This window comes from Macrosteles quadrilineatus, unplaced genomic scaffold (genome assembly GCF_028750875.1).
Source record: "Macrosteles quadrilineatus isolate MER2022 unplaced genomic scaffold, UCM_ALF_1.0 Scaffold_8__2_contigs__length_117827958, whole genome shotgun sequence".
Taxonomy (NCBI): Eukaryota; Metazoa; Arthropoda; class Insecta; order Hemiptera; family Cicadellidae; genus Macrosteles; species Macrosteles quadrilineatus.
This window is the reverse complement of record NW_026542601.1, coordinates 49,954,477-49,982,213: the sequence shown is the minus strand read 5'-3', so window position 1 is coordinate 49,982,213 and position 27,737 is coordinate 49,954,477. Positions and strand designations below refer to the sequence as shown.

General features: G+C 35.7%; 1 protein-coding gene across 1 annotated transcript; it reads right to left on the bottom strand.

Annotated features, from left to right (window-relative positions):
- Positions 1-553: 553 nt before the first annotated feature.
- Positions 554-25,250, bottom strand: LOC129001846 (zinc transporter ZIP10-like). Its single transcript, XM_054429300.1, has 10 exons — positions 24,975-25,250; positions 18,335-18,518; positions 17,814-17,936; positions 16,591-16,734; positions 12,844-13,013; positions 11,182-11,313; positions 8,918-8,993; positions 7,391-7,627; positions 2,423-2,610; positions 554-1,600 (listed from the first exon to the last, which is right to left on the bottom strand). Exons 1-10 carry the CDS (start codon positions 25,095-25,097, stop codon positions 1,469-1,471), a joined length of 1,509 nt encoding a protein of 502 aa, XP_054285275.1. The 5' UTR covers positions 25,098-25,250; the 3' UTR covers positions 554-1,468.
- Between the last annotated feature and the right edge of the window lie 2,487 nt (positions 25,251-27,737).

Below are 27,737 nucleotides of genomic sequence, written 5' to 3'. Positions count from 1 at the left end.
TGTCAGTACATTGTGATGTCCTGTGGATTTAATAAGGCATTTTTTTTTTCAATTCAATGAAAGCCCATCAAAAGTTTTACATAGGTTTTGTATGAGGCTGTAAGTATTCAAAAGAATTGTTTGGACGGAAACAGTAATGTTTTTACACAGGTTCTCTCAATAGAAACATTCAAAGGGAGCCAATTAATAATTTATATACTCTGATTGAAACCAAACCTTTGTCAGTTATAATCAGAAGCTACCAAAACGGTCCATTTGTTTCTGTAGTTTAAACAGCAATCAGATGTTTTATGTTTAAAAATTATCGTTTATTTATTATTAATACGAACTTTAATGTTTAAATATGGAAACAATTTTCAAACGACAACAGGACTAAAAAATGTTTTACTCTACAGGATGTTTTACTGATTTAGTTTACAACTGATTTTGATTTAAAACTAGTTAAAATATTTCTGTCTATAACAGAAAAATATTTTAATTTACAACTCCCACAAATATATTATTTTTAAGGAGTCCAAATATTGTAATTTACGAGAGCAAATAATTTAATTTACGAGTAAGAATTTTCATCTGCAACTAGTTTATAAATATTTTGATTATCAATAAGTAAAATTTGGCTTTTTAATGAGTTAATAGAGTATTTCTTTTCACATCTGGATGTAGCAGTTGTTAATAGACAGAATGATCTTAATTCAATTATCAAAAAATGCATAGCTTTATTTCCCAGCCTTAACTTCTTTAAAATGTATAAAACTGTTTCTAAGTTCTGAAAAGTAAAACAGTATACCTACTTGAATCGTTAATACTTCTGGCATATTAAAGAAAATTAAATACAATTAAATTACAAGACAGACTAGCAGCTTTTTCTAAAAATATTATAAAATGATTTTCTGTTTTAATATCTGGGTCACTTATTTCAGACCTAACCTAATTCTCTTACTGAGACAAGAGTAATGTTGTGTTTGAATCTGCTAGTATCTACACCAGAATCTAAGAGCCCTGCTGTCGCAGTGATTTTTCATAGTATTAATTTCACTTGTTAGCTGATAGTAACGGTGTAGTAACATCAGTTCTCTCTCCTCCACGTCTGACCTAGCGGCCAACCAGGGCTGGTTTTGGATGGTGTGGGCCCAGTGCCAACATTCAGAGGGCCCCTAACAAAAAAGTAGCATCCCAACAATACTCACTAACAAAAATCTCAATAATACAGTATTAGTATTTATACTCCTTTTTTTTCTTTTTCATAATTATTGACATAATTGACCTAAAATTCACAGAGTTTTTTTAATTATTTTAGTATTTTACACCAAGCGATTGCAGTCACACTTTTTGCACGTGCCAGAGGCCTACTAGCAAATTCAAAAGCAACGGTTTTTGTATTTAGGGGTGTTAGGTAAGGTCTTTATTCTGTGCTTATGTTAACTGAAGACATTCTAGTCTACTATCACTGATAAAGGCGTAATATTACTTATAAAAACAAATTGTGCATGTCCTGCTCGTAAAGTGCAATGCAACACATCAGACCACCTCCACATAAGATTCCGGCCAATCTTACAAATATCATGGACAAGCTGGTCTTCTCTTTGTTCATCTCAGGTACCTAAAACAATATGTTCATTAAGTATTGAATGTAATACCGATGGTTCTAATTTATTACAAATGTTACTAGTAATATCACAAACAAGATGACTAACAAGAAGACTGCCAGACTCATCAGGTGGGTCCAGCCATGGGTGGAACAACGGCATGGTGAGATTGACTACTACCTCTCGCAGTTCATGTAAGGTCACGGCTATTTTGGGTTGTACCTATGTTTGATGGCCAAGTTCAATTCACCTGACGATATTTACTGCCCGGGTACTCCCAACGAATCACACTTCTAAGGCTGTCCATGTTGAGATATGCTCAACAAGGAAGCCACTTGATATCTTGGGGTGTTGTTGTGGAATTGGTTTGTGAGACCATAATGGAGTGTGAGGACAACTGGCACTGCTGGTCGCACTTCATCCGGAGCATCCTCCAAACCAAAAATAGTATGGATGGGATGAATTAGTTATTTGTGCAACTAGTGAGCAAAGTGAGCAATTCCCTCACTCGAGAGAAATTCTTACTCACGAGCCGTAGGCGAGTGAGGAATGGTTTCTCGAGTGTGGCGATTGCACTTTGCACTCGAGTTGCACATTATATTTTTCCTACAGTTACCATAAAACAAATGAATTGGTAAAGAAATGTCCCTTCACGTTGCAAACCTGGAGTGAGACAAAGTAATTAGATAGTAGTGAGCGAATTGGCCACTTTGCTTTCTCAAATCAGTGGGAGAACATGTACATTGTTAGGTAACTGTAGGGAAAAATATATTGGATTGTGGTTTAGATCAAGTAAGAAATGAACATCGGTATCCACAAACAATGACCTTACGTACCAATATAGCCAAGGCGAGGTAGATGAAGGAACCAGCTGTGAATGCATAGATCCAGCGAGTGATGTCCCCAATGTTGCCTACAAACAGTCCGATGATCGCTCCAATCAGGCTCAATACTGATGAGACAATGTTGTACATCAGAGCTTTCCTTACTGGCATCCCTGACTGTAGAAGAACTCCAAAATCACCTGAGGGAAGGAAAATAAATAAATTAAACAATTATTTGATCAGTGGTTAAACATTTTAAGTCCATTACTTGAGATGAACTAGGAGTGTGTGGTTGAGACCTATTTTGATGATTTTGGTTTGCTGGATCCAGTTGAACATGAGTTTTTTGTCAAAATCAGAAAGTTATATGGAATAGATACACTTTGCCCTTAAGAATGCTGTGTATTCCCAATGTTTAAACAATAGCTCTAAACATAATCCATGTTTGCAGCACATGTAAGGTAATGTTTTGTGCTGTTTAAGTTGAGTTAGGGTAGTATAGACATTTTTTTATCTTGATGGCTGTTGACATATATAAATTTAAAAACAAACATGTACTGTTCCCCTCTTTGTAACTGTAGATTTTTATTTTTAGCAATAACAGTTTTAACCATACAAAGGCATCAACACTTTTGGATACTGAAGACATTCTATCTATAAAGACCAGATTACCAATGTCTTATACAAATTGAACATGATTGGATGAGCCACTTATAAAATTGTCCATCAACATCACACTCAGCACACTAAGTTCACCTATGATAGTTTTTTTTTTTAAGTCGGCCACAGCTCATTACGAGAATAATATTAAAAGTACAATGTCAATGTCAACTATTAAAAAAATCATTATTGATGATTGTTGAAACACCTTGAGAACTAAGAAATAAAAATTATTAATGATAAATAAAATGTGCACTGATGGACGATACAGCATTCTGCACTTTTTAATGGACTGCGTGTACTGGAACAATCAGTACTGGACGAACAAATGATACGGACATTCTACACCTGGTTAAGTAGGGTGCATACACTGATTTGTGCTTAAAACTATGTTATGTTAATTTGGAACGTCTGTACTGTCCAAACCAAAACGCTGGAGCTGACTGGCGCCAACACCTCCACCACAACCTGTCCCGGCAACCACCTGCCCGCATCTCCCCATGGTTCCAGCCGGTGCCAAAGTGTAGTGAGTGATGTGAGCCAGCCAAGTGAGAGTGAAAGTGGAGGTGATGGTAATATCACCCTCAGCCCTGTCACTACCCCTGAAATGTCAACCACCCCTAGCCCTCCACACTCCAGTCCACACTGACAGTCCTCCCCACTCTCCAGATTTAAAATCTCCATTCAGAGGGTTTGCAACCCCTAATTCTGATCAACTTAATTATATAACTACTAAAATAGAAATGTATAAGATTAACAGACCAAATGCCATACCTTTTTTAGGAAATTTGACCACGTTCCCCCCATTAGTTACAAAGTAATACCTAACATGACTGATGTGTTTGATAATGGGCAGTATTCTTATCCAGAATCTGATAAAGGCGACAAAGGTATCGGTAATGAAATTGTGTTGTCAAAAAATCTAAGTAATTGTATAATGCACTACAACATTCAAGGAATTAAGCAAAAATTTGAAGAGATAAATATTTTATTAGAAAGCACAAAAAATTTTAAAATAATTTGCTTTAATGAAAATAATATATAAGAATCAAATAAACTGTTGTTAAATAGAATACACAATTTCAGTTTGAGGGATGGATTTTTCAGGAATTACTCTAGAGGTGGATCTTGTATACTAGTCCATGATTCCCTTTCTACCATTTCACGACAAGATCTAAGTAAAACTTTCAATGAGGAGTTTATCTTTGAAGGGTCATTTGTAGAAATTGAAGATCTTAATTTGTTAATTGTATCAGTCTATAGAATACCAGGAAATTACATTAGTAATTTGTTTCTTAAAAAATTTCAAAGCTTCCTAACTGTTTTGAAAGTTGAGGCAAAAAAGAAACAAATTGTTATAGCAGCTGATTTTAATATTAACCTTTTAGAAAAGAATAGTAATTTAGTAGAAGAATTTAAAAATAAAATTAGTAATCATGGTTTCTTGATAAACATCAAAGAGCCAACAAGAATAACAAAAACAACAAAACCTGCATTGATAACTTTCTAACTTCTATAAATTATGGTAAAGCTCCTTTTGAGAATCTTGATTTATCTATGTCTGACCACAATGCTCTATTCCTTCAGCTACCTATTAGTAGTAAATTTAAATTAAAAGCAACAAACTCTGTAAAATCCTATCGAAGACGTTTTCCTGAAGGATCCATCGCCCCATTTATTAATAGCTTGAGATGTAATTTGATGTCTTTATCTTTAGATGGTTCAGTGGATAACAATTACAAAAATTTTTTGGCTAAGATTAAATTAAGTATGGATGAAATCTTTCCAGTTAAACCTTTTAAAGCAAAAAATAAAAGTAAATCAAAAACTTGGGTTACTTTAGGGATAACAGTGTCATCAATAAACAAAAGAAAATTACATTATGAAGCAAAATTTAGTAATGATCCTAATTTTCTAAGCTATGTCAAAAATTACAAAAAGATATTTCAAAAGATTGTTAAAAAAGCTAAGAAATCTGCAAATGATAGGTATATAATGCAAGCAAAAAATAAGTCCAAAGCCATGTGGAATGTTGTAAAGGAAGAATTAGGTGTAGGTGTTAAAAGTGAAATTGTTAAGCCTCACATTAAACTTAAGGTCAACAATGAAATTACTGATGATGCTGTAGTCGTGGCGGAACTGTTTAATTATCAGTACTCCAACATTGTCAATATACTTAAGCTGCCAAACATGCCACACAGTGCTAATATCAATCCGTATGCTAACAATCCTACAGTTCAGGTGACAAAATTAGGTAATCTTCATCAAACAAATGAAATTGAAGTAAAAAAAACTATTCTAAGTTTAAAGAACAGTAATGCCTGTGGCTGGGACGGTATACCCATTAAATTATTGAAATGGTCAGCAAATGAAATATCAAACATCTTGGCTACACTAATTAATCAATCTTTTGCAGAAGGTGTTTTTCCCCAACTACTAAAACTCTCAGAAATAGTACCCATTCACAAAAAAGGTTGTTTAAATGAAGTACAGAACTACAGACCGATCTCTTTATTAAGTAATGTTTCAAAGGTTTATGAAAAAAATTCTTCACACTAGATTATCTAGCTTTTTGGAAAATAACTACAAGTTTTGCAAGGAACAATTTGGTTTCCTTAAAAATCTAAATACCCAATCAGCTTTAAACAACTTTGTAAATTGCGCTTTGAAGGCCTTGGATGAGTCGCAGTGCACAGCTGGTGTGTTCTGCGACTTATCCAAGGCTTTTGATTGTGTTAATCACAAAATTCTTATCAAAAAACTTACAGCAATTGGTTTTCATGGACAAATAATTGAACTTTTGAAGTCTTACTTAAGCGATAGAAAACAAAGAACAGTAATTAAAACCGCCTCTGGGAACAAATACTCTTCTTGGGCAAATAATAACTATGGAGTTCCGCAAGGTTCAATCCTAGGTCCTCTCTTATTCCTCACATATATTAATGATTTACCTTTTCATTTTTCAAGTCAAATCTGTAACTTTACCCTTTATGCAGATGATACAACAGCTCTCATCAGACGAAGTACTGTTAAAATGTTACATGATGATGTCAAAGAAACAATTGGAGAAATAGCAAATTGGTTTTTAAAAAATGGCTTACTTTTGAATGAAGATAAAACTAGTGTTTTAATTTTCAAATTGAGAAATTCAACCACTGGAACAGAAACTACTGCCTCGCCCACAAATGTAGTAAAGTTTTTAGGGATATATTTGGATAGTAAACTACAATGGACAGGACATATTAATTTTCTAAACAAAAAACTTAGTCCAACAAGATATGCTTTAAGTGTTTTAATTCAGGTTACCTCCTTGGAAGTATGTAAAAATGTTTATTATGCTTATGTGTACTCTATTTTAAGCTATGGTATTACATTATGGGGGACAGCCACAGATGTCCACAAAGTTTTTAAAAAACAAAAGTCAATAATCAGAACTCTTGCAAATTGCCCCAAAAAAACATCATGTAGACAATTGTTTCGGAATTTTAAAATTTTAACTCTAACTTCAATATACGTTTTTGAAATTTTAAAAATGGTTCATGGAAATCCTGGTATGTTTCAAAATTATCTTAGTAATCACTCATATAATACCCGAAGACAAGACATTTTTCAATACCCAACTCATAATTTAAAAAAATATAAAACAAGTCCTCTCTATATGGGGTTAAAAATTTACAATAAAATTCCAAACTCCTTAAAGCAATTAAACTTAGCAAAATTTACAGACAAAATCAAAACAGTTTTAGTAGAAAAAGCATATTACACTCTTGAGGAATTTTTCAACGACTCCTGGTAACAGACACCCAATCTCTCATCAACCTCTCCTAACATAAACAGTTCCACCATGCTGTAGCTTTGTAGGGGTAACTTACTGGCTAAATCCTAGGTTTTTTATACCTATTTAGATTTCCTTATTTATTAGAAACCTTGACAATGTACCTGTCTGTGTATTACATTTGTAATAACTTTAACAGATGTTATGTGCAATAAAGAATTGTCATTTGTCATTTGTCAAACACAAGAATGCGCTGCAGACGGAACCGAAGTGGTGGATGAGTCTGAATGTCCTAGAAAATAGAAATCTTTTTCCGATCTTAATTTCGGATGGAAGGAATGGATGGTCCTATCCCGACTGTAACGGCCTAGTACCTGCACACAATACCAGTACCTAGTACCGGCAAATCAATGCTAAACATTCTTAAAAAATCCCATCAGTACAGTCCCGACCCAGTGCGCGTTTAGGTTTATACATCAAACAATAGGGGAAGGTCCAGTATCACCTGGTAGCATTATCATGGGAGTAACAGTTCCAGTACTCACCTAGTTCGTGAGGCAGCTCATGTGTGAAGACTGCCACAGCTGTTGCAAACCCTGGAGCTAACCCTCCACTGAAGGCTGCCCCAATGGCCAGACCATCAATGAGGTTGTGAATAGCATCACCTGACACCATCATCATGGCAATCGGGGAGTTTGATTTCGAGTTGGAATTTGACTTTGAGTGACTGTGACCTTTGACTTTGAAGTTGGGACTGGCCTCTTCACCCAATTGCATCATTTCTGTAGGGACATGTAATTTTTGATAAATATGGTATTTTTTACTTCTACACATTCAAATTCCATTTACTTACTCTGATCTTTGTTGCTGACCCTCTTTTTTCAAGAGAAAGGTCCCAAATCTGGTCTTCCTCTTCTGCACAGCACTGTTAATTTTAATAGGTCAATGACACATCTTGATCCAGGACCGCTTGAAATCGAACCAGCAACCTTCAGATATGAAGGTGGGCACTAAAACCACTCAACTCATCAGGCAGTAGCTCTAAAATAATCAGAGTTATTTTTAAGTTAAAAGTATTATTGGGGAAACCCAAAACTTAAAGCTGTATGTATATAAGTATTGATATACTAAACATAAACTAATCAACACGAGTAGACTTTTAATCCAATTGTAAATTTTAAAGCTCGTTTTTCGTGTCTAGTTCATGTACAGTGACACTGAGCGCTAGTCAAATCAAATCAAATGAAATTATACTTTACTCGTTTTGTATACACAATATACATGAATAGTGTTGACGAAATTCCGTTTCTATTATTTTAATGTTAATTTCATGATTAGAGCTTTACTGTTTGGTTACCGTATATAACTAGCAAACGAGTTATTGTTTACGATTAGATCGTATTATATGGTTAAACAAGGTTTTAAATACACTGAAACAAAATACTAAGAAATACTAAGATATGACAAGAAACAAATTGTAAACAAAACAGGACCTCTACCCAAGGCCCCACTAGAAAAAGCAGGCCATGCTGCAGGATCCATGACGTCACACTATGGTGGATAGATTTCATTGATAAATTCATTGCCATCACCATTCCGATATGTTTTAGGTAAATAAACAAGCTGGCTGTTTGTAAGATTTTAATGGTAAGAGTTTAGTACAACTATCCACCACTGTGACGGAGTGTTGCGCTACCCGCGCTGCAGCATGGCCTGTTTTTTCTAGTGGGGCCTTTCTCTACCCCAGACCTCGACCCACCATATGTTTTATCTATGATACTAACTTAAAGAATGGAGAATACATTCATCCTTAACCTCTAAAACAACCCAAAATTAAACGGTTTTAACAAGGTATGTCTCTGGATTTTGTGTATGGTTTGGGCACAGTCCAGTGAGCAACGGTATAAATACTACAGTCTGTTCCAAAATAATTGTTTTTAAAGAGTTTTTTATTTTTTGTAATTGATTTTTGGGAAAAAGCTCTACTAAGTAAATATAATATAAAAATATTGTCAAGGTAAACCTTCTCCAGTTTCCCAACCTTTAAACTATTTTGTTAACTAACTTCTCACCTTTTTCCATTTGGTTATCATTATCAGTGGTGTTGACGGGTATGTAGTTTGCATTCTCTTGTATTTCCTCCTTTGCCTGAAAGCACAGTTTTGTTAATCCCCCACTAACAAAATGTTCAGTATGTTTCCTAATAATATATGTTTATGCGACTACTATGTGCACTCAGAGTTGACAGAAAATTTAACCAAAAAATTAAGTTACACGCACAACATAAGTCAAAGAAAGTATTTATAGTTAGAATAGTTGGAGTAGATAAGATTGATAATGAAACATCAAACTGTGCACAGTTAACTCCTTGTCATCTGGATCCACTTGGTTCAGACATAAGCCGCATTCCCTCGAGGCGTGGCACCAGTGCCGGATTTAGGGTACTTGTGGCCCTTGACCAAAGTAACCCGAGCGGCACCCCGTCCTGTTTGCGGGACCTCACCGCGATCGTGGCAAAATCGTGAACATAAATAAATAAATAAATAAGGTCTTTATTTGCAAGCGTTCATAAAAGTACAAGCTCTGTTTTTCATAACAAATTTGGTCAAATTAAGTAAATAAAACATTTCCCGCTATCACAGGGACATCATCATTGTCACCGGCAATCGTGAACATCTCCTGCTATCACTGGGACATCATCATTGTCACCGGCAATCGTGAACATCTCCTGCTATCACTGGGACATCATCATTGTCACCGGCAATCGTGAACATCTCCTGCTATCACTGGGACATCATCATTGTCACCGGCAATCGTGAACATCTCCTGCTATCACTGGGACATCAATATAGTCACCGGCAATCGTGAACATCTCCTGCTATCACTGGGACATCATCATTGTCACCGGCAATCGTGAACATCTCCTGCTATCACAGGGACATCATCATTGTCACCGGCAATCGTGAACATCTCCTGCTATCACTGGGACATCAATATAGTCACCGGCAATCGTGAACATCTCCTGCTATCACTGGGACATCATCATTGTCACCGGCAATCGTGAACATCTCCTGCTATCACAGGGACATCATCATTGTCACCGGCAATCGTGAACATCTCCTGCTATCACTGGGACATCATCATTGTCACCGGCAATCGTGAACATCTCCTGCTATCACTGGGACATCATCATTGTCACCGGCAATCGTGAACATCTCCTGCTATCACTGGGACATCAATATAGTCACCCACAAGCATGGCAAATCATTAATTTTAGAAAGTAAAAATTTAATTTTTGTTTGAAAAAGCTTGGTTTTGTACAAAACGCCTGGGCCCCCTCTTGCTTGCAGCCCTAGGCCACGGCCTAGTGGTGGTGCCTCTGACATCACCAGTAGTGAGGAGAGCTCTTAACTGGCCAACTTTTTAACTGGCCAATCTTGACCGGTACTCAACAGCCTGCAATTTTTCATCTTGGCTGGCGTATTGTTTATTTCTCGAGGTTTTTTTTTTATGTGTGCTATGTCTGAGCTATCAGGAACATGAGTAATTAATTGCAGGACAATGACACTTTGATGTTCTTGGAGTTGAACGCTGATGAACGGTAGCCGTACCATGCAATCTATTGATGCACCTCTCCGTTACTTTCAAGTATCGACTTTCTTACATCTAAACGCCCTTTCTCCACTTTTCCAACTGCACAATTCTAAACAATACACTCCGCCATTGTTTGCTTTCTGAAGCTTTCTATATCCAAAAGATAAAGCGTGGGTCGTGTGAACAGTCCATGCCTTACGACAGGTGGTAATCCCCTTCACTAAAGGCGTGGCTCACAAAAGCGTGTTGACAAGTCTTTGTATTTACGTCGAGTGAGAATGCAGCTTTAGAACAGTTTGGGCCTGTGTATGTTTAAACTGTCCACACACGCCCAGTTTTTTCCAAAGTTCCGATCAAAAAGAGCAAAAAAAGAATAAAGGCTTATAAACAACATGAATATCACAGTTTCAAGTCTAGACTCTACGTCCACCGGTCGTGTCACATAACTTTGGATATCTTAGTTACTGTCTTTTAATCGTTAAATTTCTTTGATTAATATGTTGTTCATGAGTGTCCGCGTATGTTCTCTATGTGAACGGACGATCTAATCAATGATGAAGCAATTTTGATATCTTTCAATACCTGAAGATTACTTCCTGAGAATTCTAAACTAGTTGTGGCAATAAGCACTGAATGGACTACCCAGAAACAGGTAATTAAACTAATTGGGTTACTCAATGAAAGCTATAACAAACAAAAAATGAAACAACAATGAAGTCTACAGTAAATGGTTACAGCTTACCTTCATATTTTTATACCAGGTCACACTAGTTTGTACAAAAAACCAGCTGACAACACTTAAGAACATGAATCCAGTTTTCTTAATAGAATCCGTGTGACTATGCTGTTCATCATGATTGTGAGACTCCAATGCCTGAAAAAACATGATTGCTTAGGAAATTTTAAAAATCTGAATTTAAGGTATAGCATTTATGTATCTGTAAGCATTTATTAGCTATTTGTGAAGGTAAAAGCTTTAAGCTTGGCCCAAAAATTATTTTGGCTCGAACTGATCTCGGCCTAACCTAAAAATGTCAGGGACCTACAGACCCCCTGCTGAAAATGGTCTTAAACCAATCCACAAGTAAACTAATTGTATTAACATTTGTCCAAAGGGAGGTTTCACAAATTTGTTGTAAAAATTTGGTAGTTAACAATGTATTTCAATAAGCTGTATAACACTGGAAAGATCAAAATCTAGACTGGTTTATATAACAGTTGTCGTGTAATGCTAAATCTTATCTCCCATGAGGTAACAAATACTTGAATGCTGTTATATGATGTAGATTAACGGGATAATACTTTCAGATTTTTATTTGATAATGGGTTTTATCAGTATCTTTAACTTAGAATAGTATCCGGTTATATAACTTGTTAAGACTTTGCCAACAAACACAATCTAATACTTATTTTTAGTTTATCAGTACTTTACTTTTTGTTTATTATTTGCTACTGTTTGGTTGTACTGTATTTTCTTCTGTTGTCGAAGTACACAATTTTATTATAGCTTAAAGTATCCTATAAATATTTAATCTAAAGTACCCATTGAAAACTTTACAAATCTATGTCACACTACTCTACATTAGAAACGATACAAGATACAAGAAATGTTTACAGAAAGTTACTAAAGCAGCACAGTTAACATGAGTTTACCGTCACATACTACAATAAAACTCCTAAGAACTTCTATGCAATGGGAATGGGAAGGTATGTAAAATTTCATCTTGAGGGAATACAAAAATTTAGTACAGTATCTCTGTATATGCGATATGTGTCATTACCTTTTTACCTTCCTATTTTAATTGTAATTTTGTGCAAAGACATACAAGGGTTCTCCGTACATTAAGGTGTCTCAAACTTCCCTTGTGGCAAAGTGAGATTGATCAAATCTGAGACTACCAAAGTTCAATTCATCCAATATTTGTCTAGTCATACTAGGTAAAAATTGGGTGAAGGAAAATCGACGCTTTCTGCCAAGTACTAATTACCTTGTGATTATATTTCTGTTGTGGCGTCAACCGCTGTTGAAGTCCATTGAATGAAGTTAAGTGTTTGGATGTTAAGAAAGAGATGAAGGGAGCTCGGAGGTTATCGTAATCATTAGCATCATGTGTACGATGTACGCCCAAACATACCAGAGCTAAAAGCACACTGTTTTCCCATAATCTTGTATCCTCTGTATCTTACTTCCCTGTGTGTAAATCTCTAAATATAGCATTTGGTATAGCTCGCGACAGTGACTTGATGGAGAATGTTAGTTACAGAAAATTCTCGTATATCCACCTGAATAATCTCCAAGGTAGTAGGGTTCTACACAGTTTAACAACCAACAACCAATCAATTATAAATGTTACAAAAATAACTCATAAAACTAGGACATCTAATCTACAACACACATGCTTACATGAGGAAGGAGGTGAATGAAGGCATCACCTAGCAGAGTTCCCACAGCGAGAGCAACCAGGAAACAGTTGAGCTGATCTATAACTGCCTTGTGTACAAGTGGTATGATTCCAACAATCAGAAAACCAGAAACACTGATGACAAGGATGGACAGCACGGCATACAACCAATCTGGAATGTTAACACCATTAGTTATAGACATTTTTCAAAATTAATTCATCAGTAGACTGAGACTCCCTTTTACCCGGACACCTCTTGGACTACACTCTGCAGAAGGGACATCTGCTCAGCTTTAACCAGGAAATTTTTATCACAACATCATTTTATACAGATTGGATCAGCAGGAAGTGTGCAGTACTGAAACGACTTTTCATGTGGGAAAGATTTGAGACCAGAGTGATAAGATGTCTAAATACAATGTGCTCTCTCCAATTTAAGTAAAATATTCAAGCTAGTCATTCTGTATGCATTAGATGATCCTAATTTAACAAGTTTTAGAGTATTTCAATTTAATTGGAAAAACAGCTATCCAGACTGACTTCAATCCCAAGGAGGCTAGATAAGAGTGAGTCTACTGTGTTACAAGAATTTGTTCCATTGACTAGTGATCATTTTGTATTTTAAGCCAAAGGAAAGCCATTTGCTTGGTTAGGAATTTTGTTGGAAAGGAATAGAGTTCAGCTAGTCTACTAGTGGTGTAGTGTTTACTCTGCTTTTTCCTATATATATTAATCCTATATGTTAATCAGTTCTTCAACGATGGTAAGCGTTCCCACACTGGATATTTTACGACTACACCACTGTAGCAAGTGTTGTGGCTTATGTTAATTAAGTTAATTGTGAATCTATTAGCACAGAAAACATACTACTATAACCCAGAATGCCAACTGCATAGTAAAAAGCATTAAGTGTTTTGAGAGAGCTTTGCCTGTCAATTCGTAGGCAGCGCCACCAGAGTTGCCATACACTCAGCATAGCAACGCTGGTGGCGCTGCCTACGAATTGACAGGCAAAGCTCTCTCAAAACACTTAATGCTTTTTACCATGTGGTTGGCATTCTGGGTTATAGTAGTATGTTTTCTGTGCTCTAATTTTTTCAAGTAAGCTAGTTGAACTCTATTTTTCCTAGTGATTACTTAGGTACACAATACATGTTATATTGAAGTTTTCCAATAGCTATTTATCTTACAAGTGTAGTAAAGAGCGTTTTTACATCACGCAGGTGAATGTTCACCTTAATTCACCTTAGTGATGTAAACACGCTCTTGCGTAACCTGTAACGTAGCTGACCCGACAATATACAGGAGGTTACGTAAAATATTTTTCATTATTGCATTTCACTCGTTTTCTAAGAGTAACGTTCTTTTAAAAACAAAAGCTAGGTTAGGAAAATACTTTAAAGCATAAAAAAATTCAAGCACACAGCTGATTTCTAGCGTTGAACATCGTTGGCTCCATAGAGGTATATTTTTGTAAGTTAAGCATTTAATGTTATTTAAATGGGTTTCATTACTTCACCGAGTGAGTTTTTGAATCTTTACTTCACTTGTGAAGAAAAGAAGTTGTATACATTACGCTTGGGATACGGAAGTTTAACATGGCGGGTTGGGTAAAGTTATTTTATATCAAGGACGCAGTATATTTATCAGCAGATTTGCTGCATTGGTCATTTCAGTAATATAGAAGCAATAAAAAGACTGACATCAGCTATCAAAATGAACCTGCTCTTCAAGTTCATCCAAATCTCTGCATCATCTTTGTGGCAACTTCAGTCACATCACAAAGCACCACAATAAAACAATCGGTGGTTTTAACCCTGACCAAACGGCCTGATTGTCCAACCTTGTTCTACATTTTGTAATACAATCAGTTGAGTCATATTTAAATGAGTTACCAATAACTTAACACAATGAGAGAATGTAAGGATTAGTCAACAGGATTAGTAGTTGGTGATAAGTATGGGTGATTATAGTGGCGTGTGCTACCTCAGTCTAGTAAACTACACAGCGATAAGGTGAACTTTGCTGATAATCATACATGTTTTCCAATGTTTGTTACTTATCATGTTTACATGTAGATTAGATTGAATTATGTTCCTATTGCAATGGGGCTCAACATTTCATGCATAAGTGCTAATAATAAATATTTTTCTTTGAATATCAGAGTATCGCATATTGTTTGTAAAATATTAGTGGTAAAGATTTTTTGTTTGTTATTATGATATGCATAAAAAACAATTTCCACGGCTAAATCACACTCCACAGATTTGATATAGGGTCATTTTGTCTTATCTGGACTCTTTCATATGGTTTACAATAATAACATAAAATATGGTGGATTGGTGGATATTAAAAACGTCTTTTCACCACACTATGATGTTTTTAGCTGTTTTACATACGTTCATTGGTGGCTGAAAATTACGTTTTGCTGGCCATGCCAGCTGTCATCGTCATTTGGGGAACGAGCAGGTTTTTACATCCCTAGGGCCGCAAAATCAGCTGCCCGCATACTTTCATAAAACATGAATGCATATTAAATACACAATCAGTATCCATAGCATTGCAATAGAATTTTTTTTATTGACACTGCTGCCTAGCAACTATTTATTGTTATTTTTGCTGATTCCTCAAATTATTTCTTCACATAACCTTAAAGTTGTAGTTGCGTTGACTGTCAGTGTGCATTATTATTGTGGTAAATAGTGGTAATAGGGTATAGTGTGGTGAAAAATAGCGTTCGTACCACGAATAGTAAATATTCTATTTTATTCCTAAAGGATCAACTAACTCAAATCAGTTTTAAAATATCTTTTTACCAAAGAATATTTTACCAACATATAAAAACTGATTAATACACAGAGTATCACATAGAATAAGTATATTTTTTTTTATTTAAATGAACTGAACAGAAAAGGTTACTTAAATAATTTGATTTGGTCGATAAAATTCTTGTGGGCGTTATGTGGTTTTAGGTTAAAGTTGAAAGAGTGTATGTTAAACTGTTGTGAATGTTTCAGAGATGAACAAATATATAAAACTAGCTGTAACCCACAGGCTTTGCCCCGTTTAACTTCTTAATTTTCAAGATGATCTCGTTCGCATGGCTCAATCACGTCCTGGTTGAAGTTCGTTCGCTACGCTCACTCACCTTTAGATTGGAGCTCGTTCGCTACGCTCACTCACCTTTGGGTTGGAGCTCGTTCGCTGCGCTCACTTGCCTTCAGGTTAGCTCGTTCGCTACGCTAACTCGCCTCCAGGTTGAAGTTCGTTCGCTACGCTCACTCACCTTTTGGTTGCAAATTAGCTGTTGTCATAAATGTAAAAGAAATAATAGTGCTGCACCCTGTTGGTAATCCTTGTAACTTTAATGCTATTGAACATCATAGAACAGAACCAACTTGTTTAATTGAAACAGCTGTTAAGATTCATTAATTCCATTTCTCATAAGGTTAACATGGGAAACTCCAGAGCCACTGGGGCGGAGCCGATTGGACGGATCACGAAGTTGATGGTGTATAAACCTATTCCATGACATTCTACACGTATGTACCAAGTTTCGTGGCAATCGGTTCAGCGGTGTCTGAGTTTATCACTGCCAAACAAACAAATATATATACAAACATCCTCTTTTATACTTATAGATATATATACAAACATCCTCTGTTATACTTATAGATAAAAGTGTAAACTTCCTTGTACATTGATTACAAATTATGTAATTGAGTGAAGAATTGAAAATTGGTACTTACTGGTGTGAGAAAGGACGATGTTTTCCTCTGCGGAGATGTCAGCTTTGCTACTATCACAAGAGTGTTGGTCCAGTTGATATATAATAGCTGGGCAGAGATGGAGGAATCTGACGGGACTGAGACCTTCACTACTACGGGGAACACCTGCAATATATCCGCGTCTTAGAGAGTTGACTGTAGATCTCTGCCAAGATGGCGTATTTAAACCCAAATATGAGTGAAGGATGAGTGTAGAATGAAGTGAGTTTGTTACTAACAACAGATGTATCTGGTATAGTCAGCACCAATTATCAGTCCGCAATGATCAAGGACAGGTGGGCCCAGTATCGACCATCAAAAAGCTGTTGATTTTTTCCCAGAATAAAACTGCAGCCTTTAGATAACCAAGCATAGGACCGTTTTTTATTATTCACATGCTTTTTGTAAGCCATAATCCAAAAAAGAACATGGAATGTGGAAAATGGGGGTAAATTTTGAAATTAAAATAAAGGACAGAATTGCCTGTCATCTATGAAACAAAGCATAGTGAGTGAGACTTGAATATGATAGTTTGTTGACTGAGTATGGGAAAAAGACTGCTTTAATAGTAAAAAAGTGCAGTGTTACAGTATGAGACGTAAGCTTTGTATATGTCAAAGTCAGTACAATGTTTGTTTTTTTTCTAGGACGCTAGGCACAAGCCCAGGAATGTTTTTCACATTACTTTAGGCTAGACCTAGGGGTGTCGGCATGATTGCTACCAATGCTTTCGGATGTCGCTGGTGTGATTGCATGAGACGATTAAATTGTTGCAGTGATCATAATTTTTGCTCACAGATGATGTCACAATAAATTCCCAATGCTTTGGTGGTTTCAAGTTTTAGCTTTAGCTTAGATATATATCTATGTAAGTAAACAAACAAGAAACGTTGCTTGGTACCAAGGAACACATTTGCAATCCCCTCAATTCACCTAAGGTGGCACATAGCCATAATCCTCATATGTATCACCAACACATGTGTTGTGCACTACCTTGCCCTGTAGGTAGTGATTTTTAAAAGTCACTTCTCAGTAGTTGTAATTTTTCCAAGAACCCACAGTACAAGTAGTTGCCTTGACGTACCCACATCACTATTCTATACCCCCAACCCTCTAGTATGATGGGTGGTAGTGATGTTAAATACCAGCCCTGATTAGCGGAGCTCTACAACCACAACTATTCACCTTCTCAGATTATTTCTCACCATAGACAGCAAGTATCTGAGCGGGGGCCAAGCATTTTGGGGATTCTCCTGTGTTGCTAGGTGGGGCAATCACCGTCACCTCCTCATGTGCATCAACTAACGTCTCCAGCTCCTCTTCTGATCCTAGGAAAAAGAAATCTTTACTCATATTTGAATTGAATAGAAGTCTCAGTGAAACACAGATTGCACAAACTAAACAGAATCATGTAAGATTGTGAAATTAGTCGTGAAGATTAGTGAATATAGATATACAAACTCAGTGCTTATTGCCCTTTTAGACATCTGTTGAACTTACTAACTTGAGCAATCACAAATGAAAGAAATTTTTAATACGACTTACTTCCAAAAAGAGAGGACTTATTGTCTCAAATAATTTTATAGGCCTACATCAATGAGTTATAACTACACTTAAATTCCACCATTGAGTATGCATTTATATTCAATGGTTGCGCCAAATAAAGATAGATTTAATGTGATTAACATATAATTTCAAAAAATAATTATTTTAATTTGATACTCACTGTCTTTTGCCACTGGCGAATCTATCTCTCGGCCAGAGCGGGAAAGAAGGCTTTTGTTTTCAGGAATTTCAACAGCTGAGTTATCTGTGGGATTATTTTTTCCAAGATATTCATGTTCATGAGAATGAGAATGAACGGAATGAGTTTCTCCGAGGCCAAGGTTCTTATAAAGACGTTCAAATCCCTGAAACATATATATTTGTGAGTCAAATGTACAAAATGAATTATAATCTCAAAATTCATTGAAAGAAAGAATCTAACTTGTTGAGGATGATTGTTAAAATTACTCCACAATGTTATCAAACCACTCTGATTAGTTTGGTTTACTTCTGAGTTCCTGATACTTGTAAATATCAACAAACAATGTTCAAATAAACAACAAATGAGTAGGATTTTATAATGTTGAGTATTCACACAAATAGCTGCACAGCAAGGGAGTCCTATACCTACATTCTGAGGGGGGGGGCACCGGGTGTGTGGGGCTGGGGGGTTAATATCACCATGAAATCAATAAATAATTTATACACACAGTCACAATTTATAACTTAAGAAGACCGACCCCTGAAGATGCCACACAAGCTGGTGAAATGCACAGGGTGACACAAACATCTTACCTACTCAAGAGCACAGGCATCAACAACAAAGGTAATCTAATGTAATTCAAGTTATTGAACCTCAGGTAGCAAAAAATGTTTAGTTCATGGTGTACCTATCCATGTAGTCAAGGACTGTAACTGGAAAAGTAATTAGGTTGCTAGAGTTTTCATCTATTGTCACACTGTAGCTGATTTCTGTGTGTATTTTGAATGCTTGTTATGTGGATTTTAGCATACTGGATAACAAAATGAAGAACAAACAATGTAAACATGTAAAGGGAAATATGTAGGTACAGAACTAGTTAGCAAAAGTTGCAATGAACTCACAATAATTCTCACTTATCTTAAGGAAACCTTTTTCATTGTCTTGTGGATATTGCAACAACTCATGTCACGGGTTAAGTGCAGAAAACAAGGTGTAAAGATAATTGGTTACAACTCAGTAATGAGTTAAATACTACCAATGTTTATGTTTTGGTTTCCTCTGTACAGTACTTAGTACTTTAAACCAGGAAGCACTTGACTTTTCACAGAACTGTCAGAACCACTTCCACTTGTGACAGGTAGAGAACTGTTATCTACAATTGATTGGGTTCATAGTACAACTTTGACTTAAATTACTACAAATACCGGTACTAGAAATGTTAATAAAATAATTGTATTGCTAGATCATGACAATTCTAAAACGTTAACCTTGACAAAAATTACAAAAATACTTTAATAATACCTACTAATACAAACATACATAGATTCTGTAGCTTAGATTCTTTCATTTTTAATAGTTTTTTTATGCAGAGTAAACTAATTTAACCAAAGCTGGGTTTCAGGCATAAAGTAGAGTGTGGAACGCAGAGTGCATGTCTCATGAAGTGAGTGAGTTTCATGTGGGTCTGAGAAGCGATTTTCCACCCGTCCTGTGGCAGTAAACATGTTTATTTTTGACAAATGGAAGACGCAGAAAAGAATAATGTGGTTCTTTTAAACTTAACTGTTTGAAATAATAACACTCCGACAATTTATTACGGAAACAAGCTCAACTGTAAAAATCTATTTCATCAAGTTCGTGTGAGGAATTTTGAGGATGAAGTTAACTACTAGGTTCTAAAATTGTGTGAAGTTTTAACAGGTAAATATGGTTCAACATAATTAACATATACTAAGACAGAAATTAAACTTATAAATTTATAACAAGCTTGTTTAAATTTCTTTTATATTATCTCCAGAAAATTTAATTTAGGATAGTTACCGTACAAAATATTAACCAGGAAAGAGTGTAAAAATTATATACTCTTGATGGTCAGACAAGTCATTAGAACGTCACATTTTAGTTTCCTGAAAAGAAGGAAACCTAGGTATGATTTATGTTATTTTCAACTAGATAAGACTGCTATGTAATAGCAGACTTTGAAGATCAACCACATTAGTTCATAATCATACGCCCAATATTATGAACCTCACGGAACTGACTTTAAAACTGTCTAAAGCTGGTCTGAGGATAATGAATCAGTAGCTTGGATTATTTTTAATCTTGAGGTAAAATGAAATGTGATGACTTGTGGAGATACGTTTTACCGACTGAGCTAAGCTGAGTTTCTTAAACCAGGATAAGTTTTCCTCCAAAGCCAAACATTAGGAAGTTCAGTGGGGACTGAGGGAGCAGCTGGGTACCGGCACCTTGACTTTGCTGACGACCTTTGCTGGATTGCTCAGAGGTATACCAATATTCAGGTGAAACTAAGTTCTCTACAAAGAGAGGCTGAAGAGGTGGGTCTCAAGATAAATGTGAACAAGACAAAGGAAATGAGGTTAAATTCCAGAGTAGCCCAAGCCTTATAATTAAGCGGGAAGGTGAATGAAGAGGTTGAATCTTTCCAATACCTCGGGAGGAAAGTCACAGCAGACGGAGAGAGGAGCCAAGGAAGATGTTAGGAGCCGCATTGGGAGAACTAATGCAGCATTTATTCAGCGTTACTGAATATGGCGAAATATAAATATTTCAATGAAAACCAAAATCCACATCTATAACACAAATGTCAAGCATGTCCTTCTAAGAGTGTTCAGCCAAATACTATTTCTAATGAATAGCTTTGGGAGGCAAAGGGGCAACAAAAGATCAGCCTGGAAATCAGAAGACAGATGTGGAGGTGGCTAGGCCTCAGTCTTTGGAAGTCGGACTAAGCAATTCAAAAGAAGGCCCTGGAATGGAATCCCCAAGGTACGAGAAAGAGGGGAAGACCTTGTGACATCTGAAGAAGACCAATAAAGGTATTTTTTTGTTGGAAGCCTAGGAGTGTCGGGAAGACCTGGGGTCAGCTGAGGAATCTGGCGCAGGACAGGGATGAATGGCAAGCTCTTCTGGATTCCCTAATGCTCTCGCTATAAAGGAGCGACAAGAAATAAGTCAAGCCAACAATGGAACAAATGGATCCAGTTTCAAAATTACAAAAAGCTACCAACTGAGAGTAACTAGTAGTAGATTGTTAAGTGAGTATTATAATATCTCAGCTAAATAACCAGTTGAAATGCAGCAGGTTAAATAATTTTAGCATTCAACACTTCCTCAAAAATGGGTGTGGCACGCTTTGTTATGCAGAGAGTCACCTTACAACTATTCATGTATCAGCTACTTTGAGTTGATAATCTGGTGGTCTTGCATTGTTTTGAGGTGAGTCAAACGTAATATCAATATCAGGGCAACTAGTTACCTAGATAATCAATTTAATTTATCTTATCAACCAACCCAACACAAAACAAATTAATTGTGATTCATGGTACAAACTATCAACTTACCTATGGCTAATTGGATAAGATTGTAAATTTTGCAAAGAAAGTTTTAATAAGGTTTATTAGAATCTTACATTAAGTAGGGTCAATGTAAAGTTAGGCCTATAAGAATGTTAATTACCTACAGTATATGTTTGATTTATCAAATTTCCCAAAAAAGTTATAAACTACTACCATATGTCTAATGGTCTAGACCTGAGACCGATTTTCGTTTTCGTTTTGATGTCCCCAGAGGCCAAGAACACCATTCGTTTGTATTCTTACATGTCTGTTATCACGATAACTCGAGTAAAAATCATCCAATTGTGATGAAATTTGGTACAAACATATAAACCTATTTTTGGCTATTTCAACAAATTAATTAACCAGCATGATCGGACTATGGGAAGAGAGTTTTATCAAATTTGGCTTTTTGTTCCTAAGCCATTTTGTAGAGCTTCAAAACAATAGTTATTTGTGCAACTAGTGAGAAAAGTGAGCAATTGACTCACTCGAGAGAAATCCTTACTCACGAGCCGTAGGCGAGTGAGGAATGGTTTCTCGAGTGAGGCAATTGTACTTTGAACTCGAGTTGCACATTATACTTTTCCTACAGTTACCATAAAACAAATAAATTGGTGAAGAAACATAACCTATTTTTACACAGAAGTGAACTTTTAACATAACATTTAATGCGAAGTGACAAATACAACAGTACAACAGCTGACCAGCTGATTTACAGCCAGTGCTGCCAACGTATTTCGCGCGCATACGACGTTGACTGCATGTTACGCGCTCACTATTTCGTGCCTTCACGATGCAAATCTGGAGTGAGACAAAGTAATTAGAGTGAGACAATGTTAACATTGTCTCACTGATGAGCGAATTGGCCACTTTGCTTTCTCAAATCAGTGAGAGAACATGTACATTGTTAGGTAACTGTAGGAAAATCATTTTGAATACTATGAAGTGTTGTTGTATGTCTAACAACTAGGGGGGAAATTTAAAGAACTGTAAAATTCTCCTATGGAGAATAGATAAATTGTTGTAGATAGCATGTTTATGGGAATAGTTTGATGTAATTTGGCAAATTTGTTACTCACATTTGCCATAAACATTTCTTTAAAAAAGTCACCTACCCTAATTACCTTCCCTGTAGCAGCAAACCTAAGAACTCATAAAAATCAATGTTATTTAAATATCCTACTAATATTATAAATGAGAAAGTTTGGATGTATGGATGTATGGATGTATGTTTGTGACAAGTGAACGCGAAAAATACTGGTCGGATTGGGCTGAAATTTGGCATGATGATAGCTCACATCCCCAATTAACATATAGGCATATTCTTATTTCAAAAATCCTTTAGGGCTCCGCCCCAGTGGCTCTGGAGTTTCCCATGTTAACCTTATGAGAAATGGAATTATTGAATCTTAACAGCTGTTTCAATTAAACAAGTTGGTTCTGTTCTATGATGTTCAATAGCATTCAAGTTACAAGGATTACCAACAGGGTGCAGCACTATTATTTCTTTTGCATTTATGACAACAGCTAATTTGCAACCAAAAGGTGAGTGAGCGTAGCGAACGAACTTCAACCTGGAGGTGAGTTAGCGTAGCGAACGAGCTAACCTGAAGGCAAGTGAGCTTAGCGAACGAGCTAACCTGAAGGCAATGAGCGTAGCGAACGAGCTCCAACCTAAAGGTGAGTGAGCGTAGCGAACAAACTTCAACCAGGACGTGATTGAGCCATGCGAACGAGATAATCTTGAAAATTAAGAAGTTAAACGGGGCAAAGCCCGCGGGTTACAGCTAGTAGGAAATAAATCTGACTATTAGGGGAATAACCTTGTGAAACCAACGAGGTAAATGGAATTCCCTTAGTCTGCAGGCTTGCTGCGGCTGGGGGTATTTTTTAGTTAAAGATAAGTAAGGACATCTGTGAGGGTCGTCATATAGATGTATCTCATCCAAATTCTTATGATAAAACTTGACAATGGCGTACCCTTCTAGCTGTCTCTCTTAAAAATCTGTATATACAACTTGACAAGTCCGCTAGCGTAGCGACAAGTTGTATCTCATACGCCTATGTCAAATCGTATCTACATCTAGTTGTCTCTCTTCAAAACCTGCAGACAAATCGACAGGTATGCTAGCATCAAGTTGTATCTTATACGTCTGTATCAAGTCGTATTCAAGACTACTGGTAGTTGTATCTAGACGACTAGATGTATCTACGTCTAGTTATCTCTCTTAAAATCTGCAAATAAAACTTGACGGGTGTTATAGCGACAAGTTGTATCTCATACATAACTGCTTCAAGTCGTATCTACGACTAGTTGTAGCATGTAGCCTACCTAATCTCTATTTGTACTAAGTCTAGTCTCGTTATGTACCTTATAGAATTATAGATTATAGAAAATGGAGTTACCGTACCTAATCTACTTTAACATCAAATTTTTCACTTATATTTGGGTTTAATGCACCCAGTTGCAATTTATTTTAAACCATTTTGGTTTGGCTAAAGTGGAAATGCAAATAAAAGCAGCTGGACATTTTGAATTTTCAACATAAACTTGTAGCTAACGGTACTACAAAAGTAAAGCTAACTTACTAGGAACGAATATATGAAATTGCATGACAATTTTATTAAATTATAGTATTCTTCACTGATACTAGGTATTTTTTTATTTTTATACTAAGTATGTAAGGGTTAAAAATAAATAATAAAAGTTAGACATCCCCTAAACCAAGACAAGAGCTAGGAGTAAGTTAGAGTATTTTATATTTCTACCTCCGTTGAAAAAATCAAATCTCTGAAATTCCAAAACAATGTTTCTGGAACACTGTCTATCAATCTTGGAGAAACAACAGAAAAATTGGAAATTACGAAGACTTCTCCTGCAAGATCAGATTCTAACCGTTTATGCCGAAATAAGTGTTGTAAAAAATAAGATAAATAATGTCATGTATCTAACAGAGCTTATCCAAGTACAGTAATCTTAATCCTCAAACTGACATAAATCATCATAATCCACATTTAGTGGGATTAACTTACCTAAGTATGTGATGATTGATGTTGACTTCTTTATTTTCATGGTCAACTTCATAACCAACACAGATTATGCATATTTAAATAAATGTCTTACAAAATATGTAAAATCCCACAAACCAAAAAAAACAATATTTTAGAAAAATGCAGAGCATGCAGTAAGAATAATAAACATAAGTAAAAAACAAACTAATTCAAACACAACACAACTAAACCAAAACTAGTCTTACCTCATAGGTTATACTCCCGTTCTGCCCATATTTCTCTATGATTTGCATCAAAAAGAATCGGTGGTCAAGATTTTGCGAGGCTATTCCCGAACAAAGACACAACAACAACAAGGGGGCCCACATTATTAAATGATCACAACCACAACTGAATGATATAAATTGCACCGGCGCCTAACTAGGTGACAACCTGACAACAGGCAGGCACCGAACAATGTTTAACAAACTAATGTCCTATCTCTTCTCTTGCACTGTTACATTGAGAATGACAACAACAGCACACGAACTTTAGTAGTCAACCTGTCACGGTTATCAGTAAACGACGACGACGCACTACAACAACTGACTGAGACAGCAGAAGATAAGGAAATCAGCTGGCGGGCTGTCGCTGGCGTCTGGCGATGACTCGACTGCGATAGGTCGACTTTCGACTTTACCTGCGATAAGACTCATTCGAATGAATCTTTCGCGACATTTAATTTTTTCTCGTGTTTTACATTCTTCCCCTACACATAGTGTGAAGAGTTTTCAAATCATTTTTAGCGAATTTCCCATGGAATAAGCTATTACCGTAGTACTCATGGTAAGACCTGGACCCGGGACCGATTTAATTTTTCGTTTTGAGGTCCCAAGAGACCAAAAACACCATCCGTTCACATTCATATATATATATATATAATTATTTATTTATATGTGTCCGTTAGCACGATAACTCGAGCAAAAATCATTTTTCCCATTTTTTACCCTAAAAACTAAAAATTTCTTTCCGAACCATTTTGTAGAGATTAAAAAAAACAAATAATTGAGTGTATTGAAGCGTTATTATGCGCCTAATGGTTACGGGGAAAATTCCAATAACTGTTAATTTAAAATTCCCATGTTATTCTTATGGAGAATAAGTAAACTGTTGTAGTCTGCTTGTTTATGGTCATATTTTGATAACATTTTGAAAATGCATTAATTTCATACTAAACTATTAACATTTTACAGAAAAACACACCTTTTTACCCTCCCTGTTGCAGCAAACCTAAGTAAGAACCTAAGTTAAACTAATGTTATTTAAAAAGGGAATGAATTTGATATTTTTAAAGAGACATTTTAGTGTAAATCGAATCAAGCAAATGGAAATTCAATTAGTCTGCAGGTTTGCTGCGGCGGGGGTATTTTATTTTAATACCTTACGGTACTAATAATTAAAAATTCATTCATGACATTTTTGTAATGTTTGTTGTGTAGAATTTGAATGAGTAGAGTTATTTAAAAGGAATATTTAATTACTTTAATTGGTACTGGTTCTGTGCTAGTAATACACTTCTATACGAAAAGACCATGTAGATTCGTTTTTTTATTGGAAACAATTATTAACATTATTGGAAACAACAATTCGATTGTTCACATTGGTCACTTCCCCAAAATACTTTGAAAAGTCATAATTTCCTTTTAAAGTGATACACGGAAAACTGCTTAACTCTTTGCACACATACCTGTTGGCATTAAATGTACATGAATTTCCGTATTCCTTATAACTTTCCTTACAGTGTCTGATTTTCCTTGCGTTATCACTTTCAACAACAACCAATTTGTTATTGTTGTAATAATATGCATATGTTAGAATTATTGAATTGTTTACTTTTCTATGTTTATATTTTCATTGTTCATTCATTGTTCAAAACAACATCATAATTGTTTACATCTGATTCTTTTAGTTTAAATTAATCTGATTAATCAAGTATTTGCTCTTCCTTTTCCCCCATGCAGTAAATTAGCATATCTTCCTGCTGTTTTCCATTGGCTTCTTTAAGTCTGCTCAAAGAATGGTACATTTCAAAATGTTCCCATTCACTTGGGTTGAAGGGAAAAGGTTCAGGCGGTTTCACATTTGGGGGATTACAGCTTCATGAGTCACATTAGGGGATCATTAGGTTCATTAGAAGACTGCGCCATGTTTGTTTACTTTTCTATGTTTACATTTTTATTGTAATTTTATCTCAGTTAAATAATGTACCTTTTTCCTTTATGAAAAAAGTATATTATTTAACTAAGATAAAATTACAATAAATGAACAATAAAAATAAAAATGTAGAAAAGTAAACAAACAGATGTTAAGTCTAACATCTGCATATTATTACAACAGTTATCAAATGTGTAGCCCATATTGCGAGTAATCAACTATCGATAGTTTAAGAATGATATACTGCTCAGATAAATCGAATGAAATAGGCTAGTCAACAAAACTTCGTAAGTTCGACAAGCCAAATCAAGAGTGCACGCGCCATCCACTTCGATCCCACTCACTACACCAAAATTGGCGAGTGAGATGGCGAGATTATTTGAATTGATAATTACTTGACTTAATCACTTAACTCCTACTTAAATATATTACTTGTTTGTTTGCTTGTGTAATGTCAATATGGTTAGCAAGCTGTTAGTTTTCCATTTTGACTTTATAAATAGGCCTACTTTGTATTCCATTGTGTCTTGGTTTCGCTACATCGTATGGGGGCCAACATTATGGACCTGCTTTGAAGTTACAGTATTTGGTCACTGATATGGTTACTTTTTCAATACAATACAATTTGTTTATCGTTTATTAAGACATGTCAGACAGTAAACATAACAGTAAATAAAACTAATGCTAAAACATTTTATGTAATTTATACGAGCAATATTGGAAAATTATTTACGGGTAGATTTGTAGATACTGGTAATTTTTCTAGTAGGCCTATTCACGTAGTTTGAAAAATAGAAGGATAAGAATAAGAATTG

Coding starts and splice junctions, on each gene's coding strand:
- LOC129001846 (XM_054429300.1), bottom strand. CDS start 25,097: ATGTGGGCCCCCTTGTTGTTGTTGTGTCTTTGTTCGGGAATAGCCTCG. Junction 13,014..16,590: donor CATCGTCCTTTCTCACACCA/GTAAGTACCAAT, acceptor TTAACATTCCAG/ATTGGTTGTATGCCGTGCTG. Junction 8,994..11,181: donor CCTGGTATAAAAATATGAAG/GTAAGCTGTAAC, acceptor CTGTGCTTTCAG/GCAAAGGAGGAAATACAAGA.